Genomic DNA, 20,261 nt, shown 5'->3' on the forward strand with positions numbered 1-20,261 from the left:
GGTGCACTTTTCAGAAGAGCAGAGCAGCAGATAACTCATCCTTCAGACACCTTTTCTGTGTGCTCTCAGGAGGGAGAAAGAAGTGAGCCATTTACTCAGTAGGCTAATTTAGGAACTCCATTTTTATTGAAATCTCAGTTCCCAAAATAAAACATGTTTTCCTTCTACTTAGTAATAAGTGGAAGAGGTTTGTTTACTAGGAGCATGCAAGAGGTGTTCAAAGTGTCTTCTGCTAACACTCAGCATTCTCTTTCAACCATTTCAACACTGTCTTATAGTGGTAGTCTGCAATTTCTGCCCCCCCTTTCTTTGTTTTAAAAAAACTTCACAGGTGCTTAAATGCAAGCCCGGTGACCTTCATGTTTAAAAACTGCTGAGGCCAAGTAGATTTCTGCAGTCCTGTGTAGCTATTCAGATCATGCTTAGCAAGTGTGAACTATTGAGAAGCTCAGCTACCTTGAAGAGTTTTCCCAAACCCCTGTCCTGACACCAAACACCCACTGCACCAGTCCCATGGATGACCTTCCATGTGATGTTTTAAAGCAACACCTGGAAAAAACTGAAAGTTAAGAGAAATGAGTCTAAAACACAACTTCAAGATATTACCTCTCTTATGTCTTCATTGCCTTCTTTTATATTCTCTGTTGCACCCACAACTAATTGATGGATATTGTCAATATCAGTTTCCTGTTTAAAAAAGAAATAAAATTGAGAAATAGCAATGAATGTTACAAAAAAAAACCAAACACCACCACTTCCAAGGACTTGGGGAACAAGCAGAATTCAAAATTAAAATAAAATCTGGTATTACTAACATCTTTGTTTCATTGATGCAAAGGCAGAGAGTAATACATTAAAGCTGTAATTTCTTTATTGGTGATTTTACAAACCTGAATGGAAACCACCAAAACCAGCAGGAAGTCTCCCATATCTGGAGTCAAATGTAACCTGATTTTTCTCAGCTCTTCTGGAAGAGGTGCCAACATTTCCAGAAAGGATGCTGTTACATAACATGTTTAACAGGACACCAGCTCTGAGGCAGAGGGATCATTCTAACACATATCTCTCATTTTCCACTCCTGGTACATACTAATAAGTAACAACAGTAAATATCTTGATTTTGAATTTGCAAAACAAAAGTATTTTCTTCTACATTTTTATTGAGATTCATTAATTTTATGTTCACAAGTTGGCAATCAAGACCAAAATGTCCCCAAGAAAATCTTCAAGTTGTATTTGCTGCTGTAGTATTAAATTATACTAACCTGTTGCAAGACTTTCTCAGTGAATATCTCTTGTAATCTGGAGATTTCCACCACTTTTCCTTCAATTTGTCTTGGAAAACAACAGAAACACTCCATTAGAAACTAGTGCAAACATGTCTTGCTGCTGCAGATTCAGTAAGTGGCTGCTCAGGAGCAATTGTCTGTGAGGCAGGAATAGCCTGGGACTGGGTTTGGACAGTGCCTGGTTGGAAGACAGCCAGTCCACAGTGAAGTGCTGGGAAAGGCACCCCCAGAAATGCTCAGTGAGCAGCTTTCACTGCCAGGACTTTTCACCTGTCTCTCTTATTTCATTTCATATAACAACATCCATGCTGGGCCTTAAGCAGTTGATTTTGACACAACCATTTTCATACGATGCTCTGGTGTGGGCAGTTCACCTTGCACAGCACTGATACCCAGAAGTAAATTTCTAGCTTGAGTAGCCCTTTGGGTGTTCTGCACAGCTGGGGAGAGTGAATGGCACCACCACCACTGCCTGTCACTGCATGGGTTCAGCAAAGCCACCTCCCCATCTGCTATCCGGATATCCAGCAGACAATGGGACAGAAATGGAAAACTTAGTACTTTAAACTTGGGTAAGGGAGAATGTAAGCCTTCCAAATGTAACCAGTGCTACCATTCTTTACACTGTGGGACAGCACACAGTTCCATTCCTGGGCACTGCGGATTTCTCCCAGCTCCTCCCACACCACTGGAGCAAGAACAGGAAGGTGTCCTGCAGCCAATGCCCTGCACACAGGGGCTGACTGGGGCATGGGACTGACATGGGCCACTGTCTGTCAAGTGATAGAAAAGTGTACCTGACTTCATCAAAGAGATTGTTCATTTCACCGACAAGTCTCTGGTTCTCCTGTTCAAACTGGAAAAAGGGGAGAAGGAAATGACATTCAAAATTTGTAAGTTTAACTTCCCAGAAGTGAGTCTGAAGTGACAGGGTAACAGTGTATCTCACAGAGAAAGGCTGTCTTCTGACACAGGCAATTTCTATCATAAAGAAAAAAATTTTATTTCTTTGAACATCCGCCTTTCTTTAAACATCCAGATTTGGTTTTGTACTAGAGGCTCACTGCCTACCTCACTGGTAAAGAACAGCCTTCTCTCCTGGGTTAAAGGATTCCACAGAGTCTAAGAGGAAGGCTACTGGGCACTGCCACCTTCACTGTGGGGTAGAGGTCTCAGGGAAGATGCCCAGCTCCATGAACTGAAGGGGATCAGAAAGCAACATCCTGCACAGTTCCATTGATTTCCACTCTAAAGATCCAATGGTTTTGTCAAATGAAATAACACCAGTGTTGCAATACATTCAAGTGTCATTGTTACCACTGTATGTAGTGACACCACCTACAGAGCAGAGCATTTTTGAAAATACAATCACCTAAAATATATTTATTTTATATTTCCTTCACAAGAGCAGATGCTGTGCTTCATCACTGCACTGCTTTGCATTCAGGACTACTGTATGTCTGGTTCTGGTGGAGTCACCTCACAACAAAGCCAAGGCACTGAGCAATGAAACAGAGCCACGAGATTTAGTGCTGTCATTGCCAGTTGGTCCTTGAGTGACTAAGTGGAGCCACCATGCTACAATTGTTTTTTCTGGCTTCTGTAAGGATATCTGTACAAATATTCAACATTAGAAATCCCCTATTTTACTGCCTTAAAAACAGATGGTAACTAATTGAGAAGACAAATTTTCAGTAAAGAAACAGTGAATGACTTTAATCCTTTACAAATAGCACAAATCCACTTGAGAAAGTATTCTCTAAAAACTCCCTTTGGTATTTAAAACCTTCCACTGGCACAGATTGCCTTTTAAACTGCTAAATGATCTTTGCAACTTGAAATCATGGCTGATAACTGCTGTCTGTGCAAGTGCTCTAAGATATTGCTAAAACAGGCAGTTGAACAAAGGGTTTGAGCACTGAACACATCATACACCAGTGCGTCACAAAGGGATTTACATGATGGGAACGTAAAACCAAACTCTGGCAATCAGCACAGCTCAGTGATTTGTGGCTTATTGAAGTAGCCTCTTTTATGACAGTGAAATATTCTGTTACCAAAGTATGGCGTAAAGTGACTGCTTAATATATGGCTAAAAAATCCAAGGCATAAAAGAAATAATCACTGCTCCTTTTAGTTATTTCACAAGAGAATTCATTAGATGTGCTGTCCCTGAATTTAAGACAAAACAAATCAACCAAAAAAAAATATAAAGTCAGAGAAAAGTAGATATTTTCATGGCTCCAAACATGAGAGGGATTTTTCCCACTCAATGCAATCACAAAACATCTGCTCACAATAACTGTAAAAAACATGAATATACCTGTATTCAGAGTTATAAATTGAAATGTATTGTGTAAACCATGCAATAGGCCTGCAAATATTTTGAAAAACATCAAGCTCTCACCTGAGGGTAAAACAGTGATAGGAATTGGTGCTTCAACAATAGGTCTTTAATTCATTATTTTATCTACATGAAGGACCATGGAACCATGACTGAGGATTTGCTAAGTATGATATGGCACAAACCATCCCAATTTAAAGCCAACACAGCAGTTTACAGATTAACAATGATAGGTAACAATTCATTATTTTATCTACATGAAGGACCATGGAACCATGACTGAGGATTTGCTAAGTATGATATGGCACAAACCATCCCAATTTAAAGCCAACACAGCAGTTTACAGATTGCAAGCTGTCCTCTTCACAGAATTATTTAGGACAGAAAAGATCTTACAGATCAAGATATCCAAGGCCACCACTACACCATGTCCCTAGGTGCCACATCTACATGTCTTTTAAACACCAGCAGGGATGATGACTCCACCACTTCCCTGGGCAGTCTGTTCCAAAGCTCAATCCAAGGCCACCACTACACCATGTCCCAGGTGCCACATCTACATGTCTTTTAAACACCAGCAGGGATGATGACTCCACCACTTCCCTGGGCAGTCTGTTCCAAAGCTCAAAAATCCTTTCAGAGAGGAGATTTCTCCTATGATCCCAGACTTACAAAACACAACCTGCACTGGCTTTCAGTCAGAAGGCCCTGTCAGAGTGTCCTGGCTTGTAAACCAAGACACAGAGCCATCATCCCCAACTCTCATTTCCCTTGTTTCACTGGAAGCTGACAGCAAGGGGCCTAACAGTATTATGCCTAAAGAAAGGTGAATGAAAATATGTGAAGAATTATCTTTTAAAGGAAACAGAAAGCAGGATTAAGGCTCTAGATTTTAGACTGGCACTCAAGAACAAAATGAGAGCATACAGAGCAGCCTCTGAAGAACATACCATAATTGTGTGCAACTTAGTCATCTCTGACTGGAAGAATGATGTGCACTGTGTCTGGGAACACCTCGAATCACTGCCAAGGAAGCTTCACAAAGTCATACTGCTGCAGCCCTCTGCCCTATAAAGCTCATTGTTCTGATATCTGCACAGCTACTGACTGAAATCAGTTTTTCCTTCTTTATATAAACTCAAGACAGTGTGTGCTAATGTGGAGAGGTTTTTTAAGAATTTTGAGCTATGTTTAAAATGATAAATTTTAGGAATATCAAAAAATCTGACAGGTTGTCAGCAATCATACCTATGTCAGAAATTTTGTATTCAAATGTAAGCAAAATTGCATCAATCTATAAACATGCTGATAGCAGAGAAATGCAAAAATGTTAAAATTAATGAAATTCTGTTCTGACAGACACCTTGTCGCTATTCTTTCTAGGAAACCAATCTTATTTTGATAATAAAAAAGTTAAAAGAAATAAAACTGTATAACTTCACAGTAATAGTTAAATAGTACAACTATTTATGTTGTAGAAACTAACCAAGAAAAAAGGGCAAACAATTTATTCTTTCAGAAGTTTCATAATGATTCTTCTGATGTTGCCTTGACTTCTATTCTTTACTGACTAAACAAAGTAATTTGTGATTGTAATGGTAGAAAACAATTTTAATTTCGATTGTTGAAAGGCAGTTTTTTATTAATTTCATGTCTCCATGTAAATGTTTTGTAGCATTTTCAAATATTAGCTACTACCAGAAGACCCAGGAAGTCACGAGCAAAAGGTCTATCTTTTTACAGCATTATTCTGCATAAAATGTTTAAAGTTAATTTAGGTAATTTTTTTTACCACATGTGAATACAACAGAAAATGTAATAAAATGGACAATTAGTCACAGGATAAACATACCATTTGTATTTCTTCAGGTGACAGCTCATCTTCACCTCTGCCATCCCCCCATAATCCAAGGTTACTTTGGGCATCAGGCAGATTCCTGTCTGTAAAAGAGCCACCAAACACTTGAGACACTGAATAGCACAGGGCACTGAATAGTAAAAATAATTTTTCACCCATGTTAGACTGATCATGAAATTGTTGTATCTCCTTTGTCAGTTACTGAGACTCCCCCTGTATTTACAGCACAAAATTACATCAATAACGTTTAATTTCTGAACAGGGCCAAAAGTCTTAAAGTAGGTTTAATTTTGTGAACTAAAGGGAGTTCCATTAACACACTGACCAAGAAGGATGTAAAACAACTTATCATGCACTAAGAGCTTTTAGGGCACAAAATACTGTAGCAGTTGTCTTTTAACAGATAAAACCACACAATTTTCAAAATGACAGCCTATATGCAAAGTACTATCTTCCAGTAAGACTTGAGAGAACCACCAACTCCCCCTTTCAGAAACTAAAGACAGAACCTCAAAGATGTTTTGAGCAAAACTCACAGATGAACTTCATTTTGTCATGCTGTTTAAACTTCCTATTACAGTGCAAACCCCACACCACACTGTGCAAGGGGTCTTCCAGCACATAACAGCAATCAGCTCCAACCCCACAAATTAACTGTAACACATCAAAGCTGCTTCATTCATTTCAGTAGTATTTTCCCTTTGATTAAAGCTATTCATCTGCATAAATCTTTGTATAAGTCTGGCATAAAAGATCCTGAAGGGCTATTTCTGGGATATTCCCTTCTGGAAGATTTAATTTTAGGCTTAATTATATACTTCTGGTTATAGAGGAAGAAGTTAGAAGAGAGAAAATAAACTGTGCTACAGGAATCTACTGTTTCTGAAGCTGTTGTAGCATGAATGTTTAAAAACCTTGTAAGACTGCAGCCTTGAGAGAGAGCCTCTCTTCTCCCCACAGGCTGTAACAATCTTACAAAACCCAAGAGAGATCTGTACCACCCCACAATGAATCAACCCTCAACCTGCTTTGAGGCATCAGATGCAGGTTGCAAATAAAAACACAGGCAGATTTAGTTTTTCATTTTTCATACATTTCAGACTTCCTATCCATTCCAGTCAATCTTTTAAGCATTTATGTGTATTTTAATTTGTTTTGCTATAACTTCCTAGACATAATTTTTTTCAATTGCTTAAGCAGCACTAATGCATCATCATTCAGAGACTGACTTGTCTTGGGAAGCCTCTGAAAGGAACAGTCTTATTTATAAACACATATATGAAAAGAAATACAAGGAGAAATTTTCCCTTTTATCCTCCATGATAGTATTTGTGCAAACTCTTGAAACCATCAATATTGTAAAAGAGCATTGTGTATGTCTCCTTTATAAACTTTTTTTCTGGCCTCCCAACAACCTAACCAGGATGCATAAACAATGACAATGTTACAAATGAGGGATGCAGATTAGGAATATAATAAATTTATTTTAAAAACAATCCCAAACCAAAAAATAGATCAGTTCTTTCTTATAGTAGTGAAATATAAACCCAAGAATCTCTTCAAAGATTGTTTAGAAAGCATCCAACTATTCTTTTCCATGGGGTATTATCAGTATTTCAAAGCTATTTCACAGAATCACAAAACTTACTTGTTTAGGTAATCAATGCATTTACATTATATCAAAATTAAAATAAATTATCTACTGTATTCAAACAAAATAAGATAATTAGTTTATGGAGAAAACAAAAGAGAAAACCCAGAGGAATCAATTAGTTTCAGGCCCTGCCAGCACTGTTAAAAAACAGCACCTGTATCCAATGTGATGGCTAATAAGCAAATACACTTATGGTAAGAGGTAAGCAAGAAACACTTATCTCCCCAGGGCCCCTCCTGTCACTGTGGTATGTTTTGGGCTTTCTGCAGCTTTCATGGAGCTGACATTAATGCTTTTCTACAATTCAGCCAGCAAAAGCCAAACTACATTTTTATTTCAGAAAGAGAAGTAGTTAACTCGTGACAGAGATATAAAATCATCAAATCCTCTGAACCTTTTTCCATGCTGAAAGGAGACAGCTGCAAAGCTTGTGGACAGCTCAAAAGCTACTCATTATTTACATTTATTTCCATGAACTAAATGTCAAATTTGTAATATGCAAATAAATACTGCCAGTATATAAAAGCACTCTCTAGAGAGACTATTTTCCTACAATGAGGCATGTCCACTATAATTCTAATGTAAACAGGTGCTTTGCCTCAAAACAAAGGTAATCACATTTTGCTTTGGTTTCTGCCAAAAAACCAGAAAAAACCAAGTTGTGCTTCAGCACATTAAGTAGCACATTCAGCTGTTCATCATAGTGTTCAAACAAAGGACAGAACCACAAGCTGCTCTCAAAAGTATCTTTACAGATGAGATTTAACCCAAGGGACCCAGGCATGCTGCTGATGGCTAATTCATGAAAGCAAATTATCACCATTCTCTAAACCCCCAACATCCTGAAGATGAAAGAGCTGATTTCAAAATGCAAGCATTTCTCTGGCTTCCTAAAAATTGGAAAAGTTACTTGTAAGATTTAAACTGAACATCTTCTTTCCTAGTCATCTTGTTCATGTTATTTTCACACTTTGACAGCCACCTACCAGCAAAGTCACAAGGCTGATTCCTACAAGCAGCAGCAACCAGCACTTACCCTTATGGAGGAATCACAGGCTGTGTGCATTTGCATACTGTTCCAGACAGATTTATTTTGATATACAAGTTCCATAGTTTTCTCAAAGTCTAGTCAGCAACCCCTCATAAGTACTGCAGCAGCACCACTTGTGTGGCAGGACCCCTACTTTCTCATAAAAATTAAAGCAAAAACTCATGAGAATGAGAACTGGAGTAATCAAAATTAATGTGCAATAAAATAGCTGCATTTCTATTTACTGCAGTGGTTTGCTGTGTCCAAGGCAACCAAGGAACAGTATTTTCCATGGTGTGGCACAGATTTTTGGAACTAAAAATTGTAATGACACTAAGTGGTGGGAGAATGCAGGGACATTTGGTAACCAGGAAAGAGCACAGGGCAATGAAGATGCTACTGTGCTGCTGCTCCTCCAGTGGCACCAGCTCACAGCTGCAAAACACTGATAACAGGTTAAGGTGAAACTCATCTGTGTGCCTGTGTGCTGCATCACTTATGACACACTATAAAAAGGTAAGCACTAGAAACGGCACATCATCAAAACCTGTACCTCTTACAATAAATTCAGTGTTAGAGGGGAAAAAAGGCACACTGACAGGGCTGCAGAAGTACAAACTGGTTAGGAAGATAAGCAAAGCCATTATCAGAAAATGAAGTTGTTCAGACATTGTGAGGTAGTTCAGTGTTAGAGACTTCATCCAGAAGTGAAGCACCCACTTCCCATGAATCCACCTTCTGTATGGCCCTGGAGTCACCTAACAGAGGAACTTTACTCTTCACAAAATCACTAAAGAAACAACAACTGTTTATCAGAATAATATGACCAACCATTGCATTTTTTCTATCCTGACAAAGTATTATCATAATGTAATGTAATTCAAAGGAAAAAAAAAAATCCTGCTCTAAATCACAGGGTACCTTGGTCTCCTTTAGACAAAGACTGGGAAACCTCAAGCCAGGGAAAGCAATTTCAGAATCACAGAAACAAGATTTCTCTTTAGGTATGAAACCTGATATTACCTGCACAGTGGTAGCACTCCAAAAGGCACTTAGCTTCAAAGCTCAGCCAGCATCCACATCCCAGGACAGGCTGAAATGGCTAAGAGAATTGAAATGGCTTCTATCCCTCAGACTGAGAAGCAGGCAACCAGGAAAGAGAACCAATGCTCACAAATCCCATCAAGATCTGCATCATCTGAAATAACCCCAAGGTCAGAGATACTGCTTTGGACTTCTGGCTACCTCCTGCCCCGTGAAAGATGAGATGAAATTCTCCCAGCAGGGCAACTCAATGCTGCCAAGAAGAAAGCCCCAAAACTACTGGATCTGACCAGCCAATAACCTCCTCTGTGTGAGCATGTTCCACCTTTGAGTTCCTGCTGCAGGAGTCTCCAACTCAAAGTCTCTGTGCTTAAAATCTACAGAATGTTCCAAGAGAGTCGTTGACCTACTTTCTAATTCCTTGCATTCAGTGAAACGAATATGGAAAAATCAGACAAATTTCAGAAGATATGATATTGATTAAAATAAATGAAAAGGAAAGAGTACATAAAGAGGTTATTAAGAGGATGAAGCATATGACTTCTTTAGCTGGCATGTCAAAAAAAGTTTAAGATTTTTCTTCCTCAGTCTCACAGTATGCTTCACAGAAGTCTGATCAGCTCAAGCAAGAGGAAAATGGAAAACATGCCAGTCATAGCAATTGGCCCTTCTGAAGTGAAGGAAGCACTATCAACTGGACAGGTCTTGCCAGAAAAAAAGAAAATGTAACTATATTTTATTCCTACCTTTGCTTTCCTCAGCAGAAACCTTTTCTTCAGAATCCTCTAAAGGACTCTGTGAAGATTTTTCAGTGGAAAGAGGTGATTTGGACACATTGCTCTGCTCAGGTTCAAGTTTGGACCTAGAAGTACAAGAACTAATGATTTAACTAATACTACACAGATGTATTTTTCTAAAATGAGAAAAAACACAGATTACTAAAGTTTACACAGATTACTTTCAATATTTTAACTCTTGTAAACTTCAAATTAAAGATTTTCCAGTCGAGATACAAAATGTACTTAGCAACTGTCACTGAAATATTGCTCCAAAGGCAAAGAAAGCATTAATAGTACTCCTGGACAAAATGCACCACAGGCTCAGAGTTGAGAATATTGAAGGCTACAGCATAAAAATACTGACATTTTATTAAATTTGCTTTCAAAAATCCAGTGTAATAATTTTTTTTTTAAGTCAACATTTAGGTCATATGAAAAATTTTTAGTAGCAATGGCCAAGCACTACTTCTTTATTTTTTCAAATAACAGTGTCAATTTTACTTTATATTTTCAATTATCATAAAGGATATACAATATAATTAGCTTTCTTATACTGCTTCTAAGTCTCTATTAGGTAATTTTAATACAAAGGTAATGCAAAACATGAGAAGCTTATTCAGTGATTACATATTAAGTACTTGCCAAGTATGTTTCAGCGTGGCATCAAAAATTAGTGGTGATGTATTTTTTCCAGTACATTTCTGCGGTTTATTGTTATCTACAATGAATTCTGAAACTGCTACATAGCAAGCAGTTAAATGTTTAGTAATGCTGTTGGAGAAAGTAAAGAACCAAAAACCAATGGGTGGAACCACCTGCTGTGCCAGGTGATTCCACCCTACCCTCTATCACTTCCTACCCTCTCAAATATAATCAACAGTTAATCTCACTATGATATGCAATTCTCTCCTGTGCCTAACAGAAGGTGTTGCTTTTTGTGTTCCTTCTTTGCATTGTGTCTAAATTCTTACCCATAATTAGAAAATTCTGTGAAAACCAGAATATAATGCAATGGTCATCACCAAGTGATTGCTATTTAACAGTAGCAGAGAACCTTTTTTGGTGATAAAACCTCTGCAAGTACTGGGCTTTTGGTAAATTTACAGAGAAGAATTCTTCTCTCATCTCCTCCCTCTCAAATTTGCCTAATAATAAGAAAAAAAATTATCTACATATCTGTGCATTTCAAAGAACAGTTTTAATACTAGTAAAACACCAATTCCCCAGGTAATAAAAATATCAGCTTGATTTGAATAACTGCACACATAATTCACAAAATCTTCTAATGGAAAAGAAGTTTCAAACTGAAATTAAATATAATATTGAATACTAATAAACATTAAAATGGACAATCACAACCAAGTATCTTTCTATAAAGAAATGCTTGTGTTTCTATTTCTCATCTTTTCTTTCTATGAAACTAGTCCAAACCAGCAGAACTTTTAAATCAAAGTATGTGAGTGAATACATAAAGGCAACCTCTGTAAGAAAATTATAACACTCAGGCAATTTGAAGAGCTTAGGATAGTTATCAATATAGAAGGAAACATGGTGAAATGCATTTCTATGGCAAACTTTTCTGTATTGTCTGATATGCATGTATTTTAAATTGACTAAACTGCAGGAAAGAAGAGCTGCACTAGGATTAATTTATTTCTAGAGAAACATATTCCTTTATTGTTTGTGGTCCTTATTATGCACGGTATAGGAATAGAGGAAACTTTCAATTTAAAATGAACAAAGTGTCTGGGATGCACTGTTTAAAGGATGCCTACTTCTTTTAAAAGAGGGTACACATTCTTATCACATAAAGCATCTACTGAGTTCCTCAGGGAAGTTACAAATCAATTATACTATTTTTCTTTAAGTCATAATAAAGATTGGGATATGCCCTGTGATTTATTTGAATTGAATTTTAATTTAAATGACAACTTAGCCATTACATCACATCTGCAATGCATACAGACTACACTTGGTCAACATCTGTTTCCTAGTTCTTGCATCAATAAAGAGAAGCATAGAGGGACCTTTCAATAAAAATAAAGTATATTTTGGGTTAATTCTTAATGCTTACTGCTCTTTAGTTAAGTGGTACTCTAACTGCTGAAATGATGCATCAAACTAAGGTTTTTTCTCTGTTTATTCATCTGAGAAATCCTGAACCTGGGATTTCACATGGAAAGAGTAATGTAAGAGTACTAATAGAAGAGGTGATATTCATTAGCTACTGCCTTGACTGCAGAACAATGCTCTCTTTCTTTGAAGCTCTTTCACATGAAGAATACTGATAAGATTCTGTATTTTCACATATTAAAAATATCACACAGTTTGTTTCTGCATAGCTTTTTTTTTTTGAAAAGTTATGGGAGCTACAAAAACACCAGTGCTTTACTTTTCTCTCATTACTTCTAACCAAATTTCAAAAGTGGTTTGGGATATTTTGTTTTCTTGCTTTTAGTCTGATCCTCCACATGTACTACTATTTATGGCTCACGAGAATATATTTGAGAGAATCTAATTGTGCTTAATCAGGCTGAATAATTCTGAATAAAATATACTTATGAACTTTTGAAAACATCTCTCTGGGTTCAATGTAACTGTAGCTGAACAACCTAAACACCAAACTCATAAACCAGCAACAAGTCTTGGAAAAACACTCAAGAATTTATTTATGTGCACATTCTAGAACTATATATTTTTTGATTAAAATAAGGATAATGGACCTTGAGGCTACCATTCAAATAATGCAGAGTGAGAAGACATGGAAAGCCTCTCAGGTATTAAATAAATTGCAAACCTGCTCACGTTCCCTATCATTCTCACAACTAGGAGTATGCACAAGAAGAAAGTGAAGAAGTACAGGGCTTGAAACTTGACTAAAAAAATCCCCCCAGACCAAAAAGGCAGCAAGCAATAACCTTTAATATCTCCTAGACATGTTCAGCTCTACTTTATCAGCCTTAACAAAAGCCACTATAGGAAGTGGAAGCTCTTGTTTTCAGTTCAGAAGTTACATTCTAGTTTTTTATTTTTTTTCATGTTTCTGCTTGCCATGAACACCTGCCATCTCAAGTAGTATTTATTAACAACAAATTCACTTGTTTAGCAAAAAAATAGAACCTTTAAATAAAAGAAAAAAAAAACAAAAAAAAATCAGTGAATTTGTGGAAGTCAAATAGGATTATTAACTCGCATTTTACTGATTTGGTGCTCTTATCCTTTATCTAAATGAGAACTACAACTCTATAATGCCACTCTGCCACTTTCAGACTTGACTTCACAAGTCTGAAGTGTAAAGAGCCCTGGAATGCACCTGTTGACTACAGAAGTTGCTCATCCAACCACAAACTTCCATTAAAACCATCTCCTTAGAATCTAAACATGAACAATGGTTTTGTTGCATGTCCTACAAGTGAAAGGCACAATTACTTATTTTTTGACATTACTCACAGTCTCTTCTTATCTATCACTCGCTTAACTCGGATGGCTCTTTGTTCAGAATACAGCTTGCACACTCCTGTTCAAGAGAGCAGCAAACAAAATTTCAGGTTAAAAGAGCAAGATTCCTTTCTTGGAGAATGCAATCATCCATTTGTAACTATTCAGTAAATACTAAGTACTTTTTAAGTAATCTTCAATGAAGTCCAAGACAGCTGTTCTGTGCTCCTTCACCTGAGCAGACTGGACACCCTTGTGTGCTGAAATACAAAAAAAAAAAAAACCAATCTTTTTAAAACAAAACAAATAAACTAAAACTTTTTATTGAATTCCGTAACATTTTGCACTTTCACTTGATATGCAAGTTATATTCAAAAGCCTAGTCACATTTTATATATGTTATATATTAGTATTTCTTTTAAACATAGCTATATTTAAATATAGATTCTCTAAAACAGAAAGTCATTACAATGAACCAAAAAGTGAAAATAACTAGTGTCCCGTAGTATTTTTATATATGCCACAGAGTTCTAGTATGTCAAATAAACTCTACACAGGAATAAGTGACATCTAGCTAGGAAGAGCAGAATAAATCTAGATATGTAACTTGCTTAAATTATTGAACTTGCTCAAATTTTCTGGTGTACAGACTGTGTGGAAATTTTTGGGATTTACTGTGTCAAATCCTTTTAATTCACATATATAGATATTATTCATTTTTATACTATGTAGTTCCCGTGCATGACTGACAGTCAATGATTCTGAATAATGCTACAACTATGTTTAGATGGCATTTTAAAGCTGATGAAAATCTTTTGTGTATCAATAAAATACAGAGATGCAGCAAGTCAACTTGAAAATGGCAACACAGAAATTCTCTCTCTACAACTTTCACAAGATAGTGTAGTAAAGGTATGATGCCATATTCAAGTTGTCAAAAACACTTTTAAATTCACCAGGACTCTGTTAAAGTTATTTAACTATGTCAAACTTGGAAGTACTATACCTGTAATACCTTACAGGTAGATAAGCTAATAAAAGACAACCATCACTTTTAGAGAGCTTTGGTTTAGGCCTCTAAACAATGCTGAATTACTACTCAAGTAGCAAATGTTTAAGACTCTTTTTTACACTTGCTAACCTTGAGTGTTTCTATGGTATCACTCAAATTTTGAAGTTCAAATACCGGTGTATTTGAACACATAAACAAAATTCTATGCTGTGGCTTCTTTTTCCACCATCATTAAAGAAAATGGAATTACAGTACCAATCAGCCAATGGGATTACACCAACGCAAACAAAAAGGCAACGACACTTCCCCTATCTTTTTCCTAAAGAATTTAAGAATCACCATTATTCATCAACAATCAGCATTACCTTAGCCTTTATCACTAACTAAAAAAAAAACATGTAAGAGTTGCTTAATTTACCTTCTGTTCTGAGCTGATGAATGGCATCAGCACACGTTCTCATAAACACCTGGGCATCTTGATCTATCTGGTCACGCTCCGTATCCGTCATCCTCCCATACTCAGACATAATATGGCTGAGAAACAAGACAAACTTGTCACTTAAAAAATCCCCAACATAAAATCCACAAGTACACACCTCAGAGCTTCTTGCAACCTACCATCTGTGTGAGAACTTTTCTGCAACACAGATTGTCACAGGAAAATAAGTATTTTAAAGAAGTAGAAAGTATGTATCAGTAACTACCACTGATAAAAATGCCACTCCTATAAAGTTGGGAGGTTTTTTTAGAGAACACTTTTACTAGTAAATTATGTAGAAAAAGCAGTATCTCCTATTATCTAGTACATAACCAAACACAGAGCAGATAAGGAGAAAATACAGCTAGAAAATATATCATTGCCCTTGGTACTTACTCCAATGAAGCATCCTAAAAACACAAAACCAATTCAGGTAAAGGAATAGCTCAAATAGTGAAAGAAGTGAAAGAAAAAAAAGGAATTTTCATTATCCTAAATACAGTGCTTCATTTTTAAAGTAGCTGTACTGTGAAATTGTGAATTCAAACTAGAGGAAGAATACTGGAAAATAATGCACAATTATAATATCAAATCAATTGCAGTATTTATTAAAACCTGTTCCCATTGTTTATTTCAATTTTACATTATACATTATGCATTTAGTATTTTCTAATGCTATTAATAAATCTTCTTGTTGCTAAATGAATAAAATTGGAGGCCTGTCCTTAAAATATTAACTCACTGTAGGTAACCAGCAGAAAGGCATACTATAGAAGGTATTTAGCAGTGTTTCCACAGCCATGGGTGACAGGATAACTCTGCTACAGCAAAAAAAAGTTCATCTTGTGTTTCCTGGTGATGTAGTGATCACAGCCTATTATATCTGCTCTTTAAAAAGGAAAGAAAACCTTAACTCATACCTACATTTGAAATTATTTTTTTAATATGTGAAAATTTCCTCATGTGTAATGCAACTACATTACTGCAGTAATACAAGTAAAAAGAGAAGATCTTCAATATTTAGCCTGATATCCTTAGAGATCTCTTACACACATCACTGTAATAATGGCAAAGCTCCTCAATGTCTGCTGCAATCCCAGCCCCAAGAAAGCCCACAGTTCCCACAACCCTGTCTCACCAATTCATCCCATACAAACCCAGCAGTTCCCTCCTGCATCATCAATGCACTGCATGCACGGGTCCAGATCTCCTCCACAAAGCTTTAAGTATACTCTAAATAATAATACTCTATAATACCCTTCAAGTATTATACCAAAATCTCCTCATTCCCATCCCACATTATTGGTTTTAGATAAAAAATCAGCATATGGTTCATCTTGAAAATTAGTTTCTGCTTATTGGTCAGCTAGTACACAAGCATGGATGGGCAAGCAAACAGTAAGACAAAGTAATTAGAAGTAATATTCTATATTTTACGTGTTTGTTTCCAAAACTGCCGTGTATTTGACATCTAAATATCAGGGCTTTTTTCCCTGCCCCTGTTTAGAACTATTCTAAATGTCATAAAATTATTCTTTATTCCTCAGTAATGTTTCCATTTATAAATCTAAGCATGTGTAAAGCCAGGAAATCCATTCCTATATTCATCTCCACACAGGCCAAGACTGAAGGGGCTATTAAGACTCTGATATGGCATAATTCATAATATCATTCAGTGAGCTCAGCCTAGAGAGTTACTTGAGCATTTTAGGGCACACAGATTTAGGTGGGAAATAAGGGTGGAGTAACAGCTGTATGACAGCTCCTTGATGAAAAAACTCCACTCTTCTATTTCAGATTACAATAATAAATTCTGGCTGGTCTGCTGTTGAACAGGATACAAAGTTTCTGTGTTTATACCTCTAGCTTCTTGTACCCCTCCCAGCTTTGGAGTGTTTGCAGAGTTCTACACTTTTCATGCACTTTTTAACATAAGAGGGTAAAATTAAGATTACAAAACGAAAACCAGAATTTTCTTTTAAATCAGACTTAGAAATAAATAAGAAAAAACTTGCCTCAGGCACACTTCATTTTTTACTAACAGTTTAACTAGTGGTAGTGCAGTGATACACTGAGGATAATTGCAACAGCTTTTTAACTTTGGGAAGTTGTTAAGTTACTGTCTTGGTTTGAAAACTACCTAAGAACTGTTAATCCCTTTTTTTTTTCCAGGGTAGATTAAGTTCTTAAATAGTAGTTTCACAGCTTCAAAGCTAGAATAATGCAGCTTAATCCAGTAAACAAGAAACAGAATACTTTTCCTATTATAACTGCTTACAGCTTACATAGTGTCTGGTAGCAGTGCTTTTGAACATGAGCTGGTCAAGCCACTCAGAGAGCAGGATACCTGAAACACAACCTCCTTGGGAAGGCAAGAATGGAGTCATACAATCACATCCCATTAAGTCAGAACACATATGGCATCCACTAGTACTAACAGGGTACTGAAGTCCCTGCTGCACTCCCCAGTAAATCTGCACACAGAGATTATATTGAAAATCCATTTAATCACCATCCTCTGCCACAAGAGGAACCGCTCATTAAAATAAAACAAGCCAAAGAAAACCAAAACCACATAAAAACATCAAACAACAAACAACAGAATAGAAAAAAATCCAGCTGTGTCTTGTAGGTCAGAGATACAAATGCATGCTCAGAAGGGCACTGGCAGTATCACAGCAGTGGACTCTTCCATCACTAAATCAAGAAGGGCCAAGAAGTCAGGTTTTTTAGAAGCAAACAGAATAATTAGCAAGATGTGCACAGAAAATGAATGGAGAAAGGAGGAAAAGAAGTTCCTCTGGATTTTCATCCTTGCCAATATGAGAAAATGTCATAAGAAACGTAGGCTAGAAGGCAACTCGGTTTATTTGTGATTTTTAACAGTGTGTGAAGAGTACAAGAAAGACAGTGACCATCAAGTAGGCAGATTTCATCAGTCTAGAAAAATGAGTAGGTCAATTCGCAGAGAAAATGCAAACTTAAAAAAGCAAAGGAAAGAATTCAGATGAACTAGTAGTTTTCATACAGAAATTACATTATAATTTGCCATTCTGCCCTTGATGAAAAGGAAGAGTAGGCAATTCAGTAAGAGATAACTGAGCTTTGCTGAGCTCAAACAGAAAGATCAGAATACAAAGTGCAAATTAGTTCTGATTTCTATCGATAACTCTAAAGGAACACAGCATGCAGGGACACACTCAGAAAAGAATCAAGTGCAGGATGAGACACAATTGGGAAGGGATGTCAGTGATAACAAGAGATTGCTCTGCTAACATTACTATAAGAAACACTTAAGAATGTAGACTTGGCTTGTTAATCAACAGAGAAATAAAATTATATGCAGAGTACAAATTAATTCTAGATGTTTATTGCTTTGTTTTGGGGTTTTTTTGCACTAACTTTCACCATGAATGTCACTTGAATGCTGAAGTTATTATTCCTGTTAGCTTACTGCTTCTAAATCATCTGGGCCAAATTTAATACCTCTGTCATTTTTAAAAGATATAATTCTTTGCCGATATTATCATCAGCAATAGCAAGTGTCAGATAATGTATTAGTGAACAGGCTGCTGAGTGAACTGTGTGAGAGAGAAAGCTACATGAACCACGTCACAGCACAAGTGTACCTGAAGGTGCAGTGGCTCCTGGTGAAGTGCATATCCATCCTATCTGTGTGACAAAGCTGTGCTCTGGAACGGAACTAACCAACTTCCAAAAAAGCCCAGGGCGTGTGCACATTCAAACAGTGTGCAGAGACAGGAGACCCAGCCCTGGAATAGAATGGGAAATGCATCACATGACAAGATGAATCCTCACTGCCAAGAACTAGGAGAGAATAACTAGCAAATGACACATTTATAAAAAGATGAAGGTCAGCAACTATCTTTGAAAATAGGGTTTAAGGGACAAAACAGTGCAGAAGACTTGCAGACCACTCAGTCTAGAAAAGTACAGGAATAAATGAGCAATATTTAAGCACTTGGGAAAGAACAAAAAGATTACCAGTACCCAAGATGTATCAGTAGTATATCATAAGCAGTGTAATGTACTGCTGAGATGCAGTAACAGGTCTTACGGATGGATGAAAAGCAATCACTGCTATATATTGGCGTGGCTCTTGTTATCATCTCACATAACATTCTCACCAGTGAATAAAAGAGTTAGAAGCAGAGTTAGAAGCAATAAACACCATATGAATGTGAAACTGTAAAATTGAACTTGGGGGTAGTTATACACCAAAACAGAAGGAAACACCGAGTTGTGTTTCGCAGGATTTTGTCCTGAATCTGATGCCATTTAATACTTTCATTAATAACTCAACAGATTGGAATATATACTTACTAAACTTTCAGAGGCATAAAGTTAAACAAATTAAAACTGTATCAAGAGAACAAGACTTCAATTCAATTCAAAACAATATTGCCTGGAGAAATGGCACGAAGAATTTGAATAAGGAATAGTCAGAAGCTCTTTGCTGCATCAAGAACAATTATCTGAACCCACAGAGAATGAGGAACAACTGATTAGGGAGCAGTTCTTCAGAAACTCATCTGGGATCATACTGGATCATAAACCAAACACAACAACAACATACTGTTGCATAAAAAGTCATCATTACAATGGGACACATTATCCTAGTAACATGGATATGGAAACAGGAAAAAGCAGAATGAGAATGTGAAATCTTCACTGAAAGAAATATTGAAAAGCAAGCAGAACACCAGTCATTCTCTTTTTGGATGTTTCAGCCATGGTCGTTTCAGCCTCACATTTATGTGATTCTATTTTGCTGGCAAAGCACAAGGAAGCAAAGCCGATGTTACATTAGCTTTTGGAATTAGTAATTCTCCTGGCACATAAAATATCTTCTGCTTACTAATCCAATAAAGGTAACAAATCAAGAAGAAAAATTTGATTTTTCTCCAACAGTGTATTACAAAAGAGAGAGAAGCAATAAGCAGAAACAAATCAGTTGTAAAACAGTAGAGATTTGCCCAACTTACCACCTGCAGATATTGCCTAGCAAATCCATATAGAAATGCTACCCATGTGCTAAGTGCCCATATGAGTATGGATAAACTTTGCTGCAAATACAGCAGTCACATTCTTCCCTCTGGGCATCTAGTATATTTAAAATTGTTTGATTTCTTACTTAAGTTAGTTTTATGCGTTTTCATTTACCACCTTTTTCCATCCAAATGCTGTCTGACATAAATCCAAGCTAAGAGGTCCTAGATTCAAATGACAAAACATTCCACAACATTTTTTGCATAGGTTTTTTAATTCTGTGTGGAAACCTCAGCTAGCAGAATAGGCAATACAGGCACACCTG

The 20,261-nt window shown here is 36.6% G+C and overlaps 1 protein-coding gene across 1 annotated transcript in view; it reads right to left on the reverse strand.

Moving 5' to 3' along the window:
* Window positions 1-20,261, reverse strand: part of STX18 (syntaxin 18) — a 60,872-nt gene that overhangs the window by 2,231 nt on the left and 38,380 nt on the right. The window contains exons 3-10 of the mRNA XM_039728863.1: window positions 14,867-14,982; window positions 13,619-13,696; window positions 13,449-13,515; window positions 9,966-10,081; window positions 5,486-5,574; window positions 2,087-2,145; window positions 1,266-1,335; window positions 607-687 (exon numbers count right to left, since the gene is read on the reverse strand). Of these exons, the coding sequence (XP_039584797.1) occupies window positions 607-687; window positions 1,266-1,335; window positions 2,087-2,145; window positions 5,486-5,574; window positions 9,966-10,081; window positions 13,449-13,515; window positions 13,619-13,696; window positions 14,867-14,982 (676 nt within the window). The remainder of the gene's footprint in view (window positions 1-606; window positions 688-1,265; window positions 1,336-2,086; window positions 2,146-5,485; window positions 5,575-9,965; window positions 10,082-13,448; window positions 13,516-13,618; window positions 13,697-14,866; window positions 14,983-20,261) is intronic.

This window comes from Passer montanus, unplaced genomic scaffold, assembly GCF_014805655.1.
Source record: "Passer montanus isolate IOZ18808 unplaced genomic scaffold, ASM1480565v1 scaffold67, whole genome shotgun sequence".
NCBI classification, from domain to species: Eukaryota; Metazoa; Chordata; class Aves; order Passeriformes; family Passeridae; genus Passer; species Passer montanus.